This window comes from Microtus oregoni, unplaced genomic scaffold (genome assembly GCF_018167655.1).
Source record: "Microtus oregoni isolate MIOR12 unplaced genomic scaffold, Mior012 000043F_ref0000047, whole genome shotgun sequence".
Lineage (NCBI taxonomy): Eukaryota > Metazoa > Chordata > Mammalia > Rodentia > Cricetidae > Microtus > Microtus oregoni.
In genome coordinates this window covers 8,235,739-8,248,238 of record NW_024543210.1, presented here as the reverse complement: position 1 = coordinate 8,248,238, position 12,500 = coordinate 8,235,739, and the positions used below count along the sequence as shown (strand labels likewise).

The following is a 12,500-nucleotide window of genomic DNA, read 5'->3' as shown; positions in this document are numbered from 1 at the left end:
AAGAGGCCTAGCTTGAGGACACAGGGCACCTATTGAAGCCTGGCAGTTGTTTCCAGAGAGTAGAGCTCCTGGCCCAGCTGCAGAAGAACTGCGTTTCTCATGCCTTACTCTTCCCACCCCAGCTGCAACCTGTGGTGACTTCCACCCTGCGCTTGCAGGACTGCGTTTTAAGGAAGCAGTCAGCTTGCTGGGCTCCTCAAGATGGCTGCTCCTTCTCCTGTAAGTAGCCTGCCCCCACAGTTTCGGAACCCGCCCCCACAGTTTCTGAACCGGCAAAGACCTGGTCTCTATGTGGATGAGAACCAGAGATTCTGGATGGTCTCAAGTCTGTTCTTCACTCCTGGCCTGTTTCCACTACAACCAACTCTACTCAGGGTGAGTTTTGGGGCTCTGTACCCTGATCTTGTGGGTAGCTAGTGTTTGTGTTGGGGCGATGTTATTATCATCAGAAAAGAGCTGATACTAGTCTCCGAACAGAACCAGGTCTTCACCAGTGCACCAGGCCCAGGAGCCCTTGCTTGGAGGCCTCACTGATGCAAGCTTATCCACAGACGAAGGGGGGGCCCTTGTGCTGAGGCCTGACTTACCAGTAAAGGCCCTAGTTAGTGGGAGCATTTTGAGAAAGCTTACAGATAGGATAGTTAAGGAGATGGGCCATGGGTGAGATGAGCCAGAAGCCCCGGCTTCCTAGCCAGACTTAGTTACTTTTTACATGATCTGGATCTCAAGCATCTGAGGAGTGTGGGTTGGTTTTCTACAAGTTCAGCCCAGGTGTGCCTTGCCCTGTTAACCCCTAGGATACCAGTTCCCAACCTGTGTGTTGCGACCTTCTTGCAAACCTCTGTCTCATCTGTGGGATGAGTAGGAGTTCTCCAGGTCAGAGAAAGGGCAGGTCCAGTAGAAGTCCAACAACTTGGAAGGAGCAGATGTGAATGTGAATCGCTGGTTTCTGATTGCTCTGCAAATGCCACACATCTGCTGCTGTGCTCCCAAGCTTGAATGCCCAGGGAAGCTGGCAACTCTGGTGCCTTAAAGAATCACTCTGAAGACTGAACCTGAGAGGCTAAAATACTCTGTGGTTCTGCAAAAGCATCTCTAGGTATCAGCACCGATCCCCAAAGACCAGGGATGTGGCTTGAGGGCAAAGCCCTTGTCTCGGTGTGGCAGAGACTATGGGTACTCTCCTGGGTACCAGGATAAGGGGTGTTATGTCTTACAGCTGGGACAAATGGCTGAGGTGCCCATTAACATGTCAAAGTGGTCGCTGGCCTCTAGGTTCTCCCAGCCTCTCTCAGTCTCTGCTGTTGCGGGGTTTGGTCGATTTACCCTCCCCACCACCTCAACACTGAACTCTTCAGCCCAGGACCTGCGCCTTCTCCTGCCCCTATATAACTCAGCCATTTTGGCTATGCCAGTCTCTTGGCCCAGGCCATGTAACTTGGGAGGCATTTCCTCTCCCCAGTCCCCTCCTCTCTGTCCTCTCCTCAAGTGGCCAGGCTCCCAGTCAAGTTCACTCTGGACTCTCCCAGATGTCCCTGCCTCTGGCTTTGCTCTCCTTGTTTTCAACAATAAACCACCTTCTCCACACCTAGGAGTAGTTGGCTGCCCTTCTTCATTCCCCTTTTTCCCTTCATCTGGTGCCGACTTTGATATGTTAATAGACCTCAGTTTGTCCCAGGTTTGAAACCTTACAAAGGGGTAATTCACCTGTAGCACCAGAGATGGCTCAGCGGTTAAGAGCATTGCCTGTTCTTCCAAAGGTCCTGAGTTCAATTCCCAGCAACCACATAGTGGTTCACAACCATCTGTAGTGAGGTCTAGTGCTTCAGGCATAACGCAGAAAGAATATTGTATACATAATAAATAAATAAATATTTAAAAAAAACTTCAAATAATAAATATTTTTCTTTAAACCTATACCAAGTAAAGTATGGTAACAGTTAAAAAAAAAAAAAGACCCAGGAAAGAATTCTGTTACAATGTAAATGTAGTCAGTTGAATCCAATGAACCCAGTGGACTTGGGTTACTGTAGCTATTGGTTCCCAGTGTGTCTAGATGGGCAGGTGCAGCAACCACAAGAGCTCCTTGAATAGCTGAGTTTAAAAGGGAGGGGAATCTGAGGGCTGCAGTGAAAAAATGACGCTGAGACCCCCAGGGAAAGCTGTTGCTAAGTGGCACATCCACAGGAAGGGTCCCCTAGAGTGGCGCTTGAACTCACTTTGTAGTTCAGGTGGGATGGGAACTCGTGAGCCTCCTGCCTCGGCCTCCTAAATGGTTTGGTTGCAACACCAGGCCCAGCATTGTACTTCTCTGTCTCCTTTTTTTCTTCCTTTATTCCCTCCTAGTTCTTTCTCTCTCCCTCCTCCCTCCCTCCCTTCCTCCCTCCCTCTCTCTGTTAGGGTATGAAGATATAGGCTGCATTGTTACATTACACCACACACACACACACACACACACACACACACACAGTGCAGAAGCAGACACATTTCTAAGTTCAAGGCCAGATTGGCCCAGGTAGCCAGTTCCAAACTATCTACACAGAGATCCTGTCTAAAATAAGTACACCAATAAATAAGCAAAGAAATAAATCTTAAAAAAAAAAAACAAAACCCAAAACCTATGAGCCCGAGTTAGGATCCAAGCAGCCACATAAAAAGCCACATGGGGCCTTGTTGGCTGCGGGGACGTGGTCAGAGACCCTCCTTCAGAGGCATAAGGGAGGGAGCAGACACCTGAGGCCTCCTTTGGCCTTAGGCTGGCACATATACACACCACACACACACCTCATAGATATTCCACTCTCATGTGAGTGTGAGAGTGAGTGCGTGAGTGTGTATGTGTGTGTGTGAGTGTGTGTGTTTGTGAGTGTGTGTGTGTGAGTGTGTGTGAGTGTGTGTGAGTGTGTGTGAGTGTGTGTATGTGAGTGTGTGTGTGTGAATGTGTGTGTGAGTGTGTGTGAGTGTGTGTGTGTGTATGTGAGTGTGTGTGTGTGAATGTGTTTGTGAGTGTGTGTGTTTGTGAGTGTGTGTGTTTGTGAGTGTGTGTGTTTGTGAGTGTGTGTGTTTGTGAGTGTGTGTGTTTGTGAGTGTGTGTGTGAGTGTGTGTGTGTGTGAGTGTGGTGTGTGAGTGTGGTGTGTGAGTGTGTGTGTGAGTGTGTGTGTGTGAGTGTGTATGTGTGTGTGAGTGTGTGTGAGTGTGTGTGTATGTGAGTGTGTGTGTATGTGAGTGTGTGTGTGTGAGTGTGTGTGTGTGAATGTGTGTGAGTGTGTGTGAGTGTGTGTATGTGTGTGAGTGTGTGTATGTGTGTGTGAGTGTGTGTGTGTGAGTGTGTGTGTGTGTGTGAGTTCCCACATACAGTTGCAGGTTGGGACAGGATCTTCTCTCGTGATCTCAGCAAGGATCAGCAGACCTTTCAGAGGCCTCAGAGGGAGGTGTTTCATTTTGCAGGCTCTGAGGACTTGGGCACACTCCCTGTGCCACCTTAGTGCGAAGCATCCAGAGACAATGGTAGTTTCAAATAAAACTTTATTTACTACAGAAGCAGACAAGTCAGCATAGGCCCTTGGTAGCTAGCTCCCTTCCCTCTCACCCTAAAGTCAGAATACAGACAGAGGGTTTTGTGAGACCTTGTCAGGGTGACAAGGAAGGAAGTGATCTGCCACCCCATGACAAGTGAAGAAGAATGCGGGCATTTCTCAGGGAGACAGGAGGACACTGGTAGGGAATCTGGCAAGCTTTCTGCTCGGTGGCCATGTCTGCCATTTGGTTATGGTTTATAGCAACTTCTTTCTTTTTGTGTTTGTTTGTTTTTTCGAGACAGGGTTTCTCTGTGTGACAGTCCTGGCTGTCTTGGTACTCACTATGTGTTCCAGGCTGGCCTCCAACTCAGAGATCCGCTTGCCTCTGTCTCCTGAGTGCTGGGATTAAAGGTGTGTGCCACCACCATGTCTGGCTAGAGTGATTTTTTTTTTTCACTTTGTAGCTTTCTATGTTGACTCAGGTTTATGTTTTGCATTTATTAAAGGCACATGAAGTTCACCATCAAGACTACATTGCATTTCTTTTGGTAAAGTCATTGCCCCAGGCCGGGCGGGGGGGGGGGGAGTTGAATGTCCAGGTGAACCAGGCTCCACCTTATTCCCCTGGGTCAGCATCTTTCCCCAAATCTGGAGCTAGACTGGCAGCCAGGAAACCCCAGTGATCCCCCTGTCTCAGTTTTCCACAGCACTAGCGGCACATGTATGACCGTGGCTTTTAACATGGATGTCGGCAATTCATACTTAACCTATGGAGTCAGCTCCCCAGTGTTGGGGAGGGGTGGTGGTGGTGGGGTGTTGTGCAAAGATAGGGGACAGGCCACCAAAGTCTATTACACCAGAAGCAAACGTTATTCCAGGAAAAAAAATTAAAAAAATAAATCTCCATGGGGCACAGAAAGCTTATCAGCTAGCTGAGCCCACAGCCAGAAATGGACTTGTAAGGCGGTGTCCCTGGACTGTGTTAGAACGCCCCTTTTAATGGCAAGAAGCAAGCATTGGGCATGAACAAAAGGCTTTTTTACAATCTCAAGGTAAAACTGTGATACAAATTGCCTTTTTTACAATTTTCATTAACAATTTTTTTTTAAATTAGTGTTTATATTTAGCCCGTTGTCGTCTTTTGATACGTTCTGATGGTGTTTGCCAAAGCTCTACACAACCCCTGCTACTGCCAGTTTTGCATAGCAGGGAAGGGTATGGGAAACTGCACAGCCAACAAGTCAGGTACATCCCATCATTTAAAAGCTAACTCGGCTCACATCAGTTGCTGGTCATGAGGGATCGGGGGTTATCTAAAAGCTGACTCTTAGTTTGCAGAGGGTCACTTCGGCCTTACAGACAGAGCTATGGGTTGTAAAGCAAAGTAACCCACTGTTATTATTGTTAATCCTGAAGCTGCTGAGAAAGCTGCTGACGCTCTGTTCTCCTTTTCCTAGGCTTACAACTTTCTATTTCTTTATTTCTACATTCTTATTTCTGGAATCTACATTTCTATATTCTTATTTTTGGACTCTCTCCCAATATGTCTTATTTTTTCAAAGGAGATTTTTTTAATTCTTTTTTTTATTGGAACATAATTGTTACATTTTTAATATAGTTTGCTTGGCAATAGTTCAGTACTGGTATATAATGCATAATGTTTTTATTTATTTATTTTTTTTGTTGAAAAAATTTCTGCCTACTCCCCGCCTCCCATTTCCCTCCCCCTCCCCCCAACTCCTCTTCCCCTCTCCACACTCCTCTCCCCCTCCTCCCACTCCATTCCCCCTCCCTCTCGAGTCTGAAGAGCAGTCCGGATTCCCTGCCCTGTGGGAAGTCCAAGGTCCTCCCCACTTCAAAGGAGAATTTCTAAAACTCTGGAAATGGCTGAGCTGGAGCCCCAAATCCAGTACCAGTGAAAGACGCTATGTGGCTGGAGACTGTGGCTACCGTGTTGGGGACACAGTTGGGATGAGGGCAGAAGAGCACCAGACATCCTAGGGAAGACCTGAGTGTTGGGGACAAGGCTGTGGTTAGGGTTGTTGGAACAATATACCTCTGATCTTGCCATTTGCACACAAAATGCTCGGCCAGAACCCAGGCATGGGTGACGGAATCTGCCCCTAATGTCCCTCTCCTCTCTATCCCTTCAGTTTGGCACCTCTATGACCATCGTCTTATGTCAGATGAACCCCATCATGGGTTTTCCCCCCATCCCCTTGAGTTTTTTCAGTCTTCCTACGATGTGGCAGAAAGAATTTTTGATGTTTTACCGGGGATCAGATAACAATCTCTGGAAATTAGAGCAGCACATCCAGGTAAGTGTTTTATACCTCATGGCAAAAGCTGTGGTCGGTGTGTGTGTGTGTGGGGGGGGGGTCATCCTGTCTCACCCCCAGGGAGGTTTCTTTATTTTTCTCTCCTTCATTTATTCTTTGTCTTTTACATCATGTATCTTCATCCCATTCATTCCCCATTCCTTTGTATCCATCCTCAGCCCTTGTAACCTTCCCCTCAAAATAAAATTTAAGAGAAAAAAGAGAAAGGCGGGGGGGAATCAATCTCCTCCTGGAAGCTGCAGTGTGACACACATATCTTTCGTCCACATATCTTTCCTTGTGAGTGTTCACTGCAGAGTCATTGGTCTGGTTTCTGCTACACCATCCATGTTGAGCCCTCACTGAGTTATCCTGCTATTAAACCATGTGTTGTGGAAATCCTGCAGCTTTGGGTCTGCAGGACCCTTTATGTGCTCCAGCAGATCACAGATAGGGTGGATGTTGGGGTGAGCCAAAACAGACCCCTTGTTCCGAGCCTGGGTAGTTGCAGGCTTCGTCAGCTTGCCAGTTTTCCTTTGTCCTCACCACTAGGGGGAGCGCTCCTGCATTGTCCTGGTGAGTTCACCGCTTGCAGGGATGAGGAAAGGGCGGGCCAGCTCTCCTGCTTTTGGGTCCTCAGGGTCAGCTCTCTCACACCTACACCTTCATGGCCAGCTCTGCTCTGTTGCCCAGGTGTGGTATAGGGGCCACTCTCCTGAGTGCTGCAGCTGATGGGGCGGGGGTGGGGGTTGGGACAGCTCTCCCCAGGGAAATTCTAACCTCTCATTCAAATCTTCCTTCAAGGGCTCTAACAGGGTTCATTTTTAGTGGAGGATTTGGGGGGGGGGGGTTGTTGTGTGACAAACCTTTTCCTGGGACTAGTCTATTCACCCTAGATAGGGAACCCTCAATGAACCAAAAAGTTCATCTTGGTGAATCAATGAGTCTTACTGGGGTTCCTTACAGGAATATAGGTGAGGGAACACAGGGGCAGAAATGACTCAAAGGCAGCTGCATCACCAAGGTCCACTCCAGCATGGGTGACAGACCGGTCGCTCACAAAAGCTGGGACCCCGGAGCACACTACACAGCCTGCAGGCAGCTCAATAGGTTGGAGAGCATTCATTCCAGGTGCCTTAGGCGGTTTAAAACTTCCAGACAGCTTGGCTGGTTTCTACTTTCCTGAGTGGCTTCTCTTGTCCGAGTGTCTTTGCTGCTTGGCTCCACTTCCCCTGGTCAGTTTCAGGGAGTCCTTGAAGATGTTTTTGTTATTTGCCTCCCTACTCAGGAGGAAGTTATTAATCCTATGGAGGGTAGGACAGAGGGAGGGAGAGAATGCCTCCAAGCACACACTGGGGACCTCTGCCCAGTGGAGCATGTGTGGAAGTAATACTTCCCTCTGGCTACAGAATTCACAGACCAGATCCCCTTGCCCCTTTCTGCTACCTTAAGTCTGAAAAGGATCTTAGAGCTGGCTAGATGTGTGTCACCTAGGATCGATCCTGATGGCAGTTCCCTCTCTTGCAGTCTGGCTCCCTAGAGCAACTGGTCCTAAAGCTGGACGGCTATGTCGGTAAGACTGACAGCAGCAGGCTTTCCCTCTATATAGGAAGATAGTGCTGGTCACTCTTCCTGAGTGTTCCTTGTGTGGCTACCTGTCACCCTTCTCCTTTGGACATAAGCACTGTGAGCTGACAGTAAGCACAGGACCTCACTGGATCGGAGTCACCTCCCAGCATGGAAACAATGCCGCATGATCGGGGTTCCACTTCACAGCTAAGCACACAGGCTTGGGGTGTGGGAATGCAGGTTCTCAGACCACAGAGCACCGGGATAGCAGTGATCAGACTAGAACCTCTCAAGTTGATTCACACCAGAGTGCTCTGTGGTGTAGGCCCAGGAAGACCTACAGTGGGCATCTCCTTCAGCTTGGTAGCAGCTCATGGGCAGAGCTGGAGCTGGACTGGCTGGGGCACAGTCTTTGGGTCCAGCACCCAGTTCTGCAGGGATTCACTAGACCTCCTGGGTCTTCTCTAGGTCTTGGTAGCCCTCCGGACTCCTGCCCCTTGTACTCTCTGTGAAGGTTTTATGCATCTACTCCTCTGCTTGTTCCCTAGGTGCCGAGTCTGAGGCTCCCCTGCTTATCTATCCCTCCAACCCTGATAAGAGCTGAACTTCAGAGGAACTGCTTCTGCAAGCCCGGCCTGCCTGTGTCCTGAGCCTTCTCCCTGGCTGCGTACAGCTGCAGCTTTCTTGCTCCCTTTGGGCCTCTGATGCTGACTTCACTGATGGCCCTTCTAAAGACCTCTCCTCCTCTGAATCCCTTTCCTGGGCTCCCAGGACAGCATGCCCCTCAGGTGGCTCTGATCTGGAGATGCCTCTAGAGCAGGTACAGATGGAGACTCTATGCCCTGCAGATCTCTGAGCTGCCAACACCGGTTAGAAGTTGTCCTGGTGCTAGGCAGAGGACTCTGGGCTCAGCAGCTTGAAAGCATGGTGGGCTATGTACAGGGGGCATCTGGGGTACCTCTCCCACAGGTTCAGTTCTTGGCTCCTAGAAGCGATGCTGACCCTAACCACACCCCCACCCCCACCCCCCACTTGTTTTTAACTAATTAAATTTTTACCACTTTTACTTAGATTCTGTGCTGGGCCTGTCTGCCCTTATCCAGGTTCTTGTGCAGAAAGTGGAAGCTGGCCCCCAAACATTACAGGAACATTTTGTGATCTCTTCTAGACATTTCCACACTAGGAGGAGTGATCACTCACTGGTCCAGTCCAGCAGCAAGGGTACCTGGGGAAGGTTTAAAAGGGAGACTGTGTGGAAGCTGGGTGACGCTGCGCTGAGAATAAGCTAAGAAGGTGTGACATAACCTGGATGGGATGTGAGTGACAGCGTCTATGAAGGAGGCACACTGATACACTATAGGGCAGAGGGAGAAAATGCACAGGAAGGCACCAGATGGTCAAGGGAGAGGCAGGGAGGGGACAAAGGCCAGGTACCGTGGACATGTCCTTCAGTGGAACTATAGAAAAGTAGGGCCTTCCCTCTGACACACTTCACAAGAAGAAAATGTCAGCAGATGGATGCTCTAACTTTACAGTGTGAATCTATAAAGGCCCTTATAGGGCTGAGGGTTGGGGCTCAGTTAGCAATATGCTTACTTCACATACACGATGCTCTATGATGATCCTCAGTACTGCCTAATCAGGGTGACAAACCAGGTATGTGGGCACAGGCTGGAATCTCAGCACTCAAGATGTGGAGGCCGGAGAATCAGAAATCTAAGGTGAACCTTGGCAATGTAGTGAGTTCAAAGCCAGCCTGGGCTACACAAGACCTTATCTTTGTGTGTGTGTGTGTGTTTTGAGACAGGGTTTCTCTGTGTATCCCTAGCTGTTCAAAGCCAGCCTGGGCTACATAAGACCTTATCTTTGTGTGTGTGTATGTGTGTTTCGAGACAGGGTTTCTCTGTGTATCCCTAGCTGTTCAAAGCCAGCCTGAGCTACATAAGACCTTATCTTTGTGTGTGTGTGTGTGTGTGTGTGTGTGTGTGTGTGTGTATGTGTGTTTTGAGACAGGGTTTCTCTGTGTATCCCTAGCTGTTCAAAGCCAGCCTGGGCTACGTAAGACCTTATCTTTTGTGTGTGTGTGTGTGTGTGTGTGTGTGTGTGTGTGTGTGTGTGTTTCAAGACAGGGTTTCTCTGTGTATCCCTAGCTGTTCAAAGCCAGCATGGGCTACGTAAGACCTTATCTTTGTGTGTGTGTGTGTTTCAAGACAGGGTTTCTCTGTGTATCCCTAGCTGTTCTAGAGCTTGATCTGTAGACGAGGCTGACCTCAGATTCAGAGATCCGCCTGCCTCTGCCTCCTGACTGCTGGGATTAAAGGTGCCTGCTACCACTGGCTGGCTGAGACCTTGTTTTTAAAGAAAGTATTTGTAGAAAATATAGAGAAATATGGTTATGAACTTGGGGAAGGAAAAGTCCCAGACAAGACAAAAGCAGCAGGCTGTCAGACCAGCACTGTGGTGCCAAGTTCACAAGTGACCCTGGGGCTTCTGGGGACAGAGAAATGGGAGGGCAGCAGCTCCCACAAGTGGAGACAGGAGCACAGGGAGGAGAAAGGCAGGGTTTAAAATCCAGAGTCGTTTACCCTTGTACTGGGCAGAAACTTTGGGGTGTTGGAGACAATTCTGTATATAGGGAGATGTAAGTTAGCTTCAAGAGCAAGCCAGGGCCCTCTCCGGGCCTTTCTACCTGGAGCAGGAATTCTGAAGTGGGCACAAAGGACATTTGAGTCAGATCCTGCATTGTCTCAGATGTCCTGAGTGAGAACATAGGGTGAACAGCAGCATTCCTGACACCTGCCCACTGGACTAAAGATGTCTCCAGACACTGCCCCATGTCTGGGGTTTGGGAGTTGAGATTGTTTCCAGGTCAGAACAGTGCTTGGAGTCCTAAGGGTGCCATGTGGGAGTGACCAAGTCCTGAAGCCTGATCCTGCCCCTTCCTAGGAGAAGCTGAGTTGATCTGGGACTCTGATCCCTAGGGACTCTCCTTCCCTAGTTAACCTATTTGTCAATCTGACTAGGTTCAGAATCATCTAGATTGCTATTGAGGCATGTTGAGTGATGTTTTACTGTTTTCTTTTTTGAGGACCCCACCATTCATCTCCCAAATAAATCACATGGAGACTTATTCTTAGTTATGAATATCCAGCCTTAGCTTGGCTTGTTTGTTGCAAACTTTTCTTAAATTATCCCAATTACTTTTTGCTTCTGGGCTTTTATCTTTCTTAATTCTGTATGTTTTACTTTACGTCCTTCTCTGTGGCTTGCTATGGAGCACAAGTAATAAAAACCCAGAGACAGAAATTGGGGTTCAACCTGAAAACCAGAAAAGCAGAGTAGCTACATCACTAGAGAAGTCTTACTTCTACCAAAGCTGGGCAACTGTAGACTAAGCAGACTAAACCTCTCTCCTCTCTCATTTTATATTCTCTCCAGTGCTGGGATTAAAGGTATGAGTCACCACCACCTGGATTTGTTTCTGCATTAATCTTGTGTAGCCTGGGGTGGCCTTGAACTTAGAGATTTGTCTGACTGTCTTCCAAATCCTGGAATTAAAGGTGTGTGTCACCATTGCCTGACTTCTAGGGGCTTTTACTTTGCTTCTGGTCTTCAGGCAAGATTTATCAAAAATACAAATAATATACCACCACATTTTCCCTTTTTTGTCTAAAATAAAGAAGGCTATAAATAAGAAAAGCTATAATATATACAGGCAACAAATAACATAATCAATGGCTAGCCCATTCGCATTTGACAAATTCAGAGAAAATACACATCTATCCTATCTTCGTGAGTACAAATTTTTGTACCTAACTTACTTTTTACCACAACTTGCATTTCCTTTCAAAACTATCGTTTGATATCTCTCAACCTTATATACTTTATATTTCTTTAGTAAATTTCTTTTCTGAGCCTTGTAAACAAGGAGACTATATCTAGCCTTCAACTACCTCAAGGACCCAAGAAGGAAATATTAACTGAGTAATCAGGAAGTACATGCAAGTAACTTCCAAAAATGTGAGAAATGACAGAAACAGCTGGTTGCCTCGACAGTCACCCAAAGTTCCTCTGCATCATTGGGGCATCTATCTTTGTCCTACAGACCTAGCATATTCGACAGACTTTTCTGTGAAGCAGGATATTCTGAATGGCTGTCTCTCCTTGTCTTGACAATGTTTGGCAGTCACTTTCTTTTGTGTCCTGCTTGTCCAAGTAGGACAGCACACTGTCAGCAGTCAAGGTAAGGGCATTTTCTTGCCCAGTGTCTTACTTTTGCCACAAAGAAATTTCTTCAGTGCCCATTATCTTCTCTGAAGTAGATTGGTGCTGCCAGAAGCAGACATCTCATTGTTATAAAAAGAAGTCTATGTTAGTAAAACATCTTAAATATCATATTCTGTAGACCTCTGAAGTGTTTAGATGACCTGTCTAAAATATATCTTTGCTTGACAGAGACATCTGACTGCCTGGACAATCACCCAGAGTTCCTTTGCAATGTGGGGGCATCCATCTTTAGCCAACAGGTACATAGTATCTGGTAGACTTTTCAATGAAGCAGGAAATTTGAAAGGTTGTTCCACCTATATTGGCAGCTTATCAGTCACTTTCCTCTGTGTCCTGCAGAATGTCTGGCAGTTTCTCCTGTGAATTAGGAACCCTGAATGACCATCCCACCTTGTTTTGTCAATGTTCGCAAAAGTCACTTTCCTGTGGGTTCTGCATGTCCAGTCTACACAGCACATAGTCAGCAGTCAAAGGCAAGAGCAGTTTCTTTGCCCAGTGGCTAACCTTACCACAAGGAAAGCAAACTCCACAAAGAGTTTCTTCAGTACCCACATCTTCTCTGAAGTATATTGGTGTTGCCAGGAGCAGAAGTGTTTCATTGTCATGAAAGACCTTAAGTTAACAAAACATTTTAAATGCCATATTTTGTAGATCTTTGAAAGTTTTGAAGACACTATATCTAAAATTTATTTCTATATGATCTAGAAAACATGTCTAACATATCTACAAATTTGTTATTTTTGACTAACTACTGGCCTGTATTTCTTGATTATTCTAAATAGCTCATAATAGTTTTCAAAAACTAGA

General features: G+C 47.2%; 1 protein-coding gene across 1 annotated transcript; it reads left to right on the top strand.

The window, feature by feature from the left end:
• The first annotated feature begins 201 nt into the window (after positions 1 to 201).
• On the top strand, positions 202 to 8,010 carry LOC121434291 (protein TCL1B3-like). The gene is made up of 4 exons (XM_041633101.1): positions 202 to 375; positions 5,673 to 5,837; positions 7,365 to 7,410; positions 7,955 to 8,010. The coding sequence occupies exons 1-4, from the start codon at positions 202 to 204 to the stop codon at positions 8,008 to 8,010; spliced, it is 441 nt and encodes a 146-aa protein (XP_041489035.1).
• The last annotated feature ends 4,490 nt before the right edge of the window (positions 8,011 to 12,500 follow it).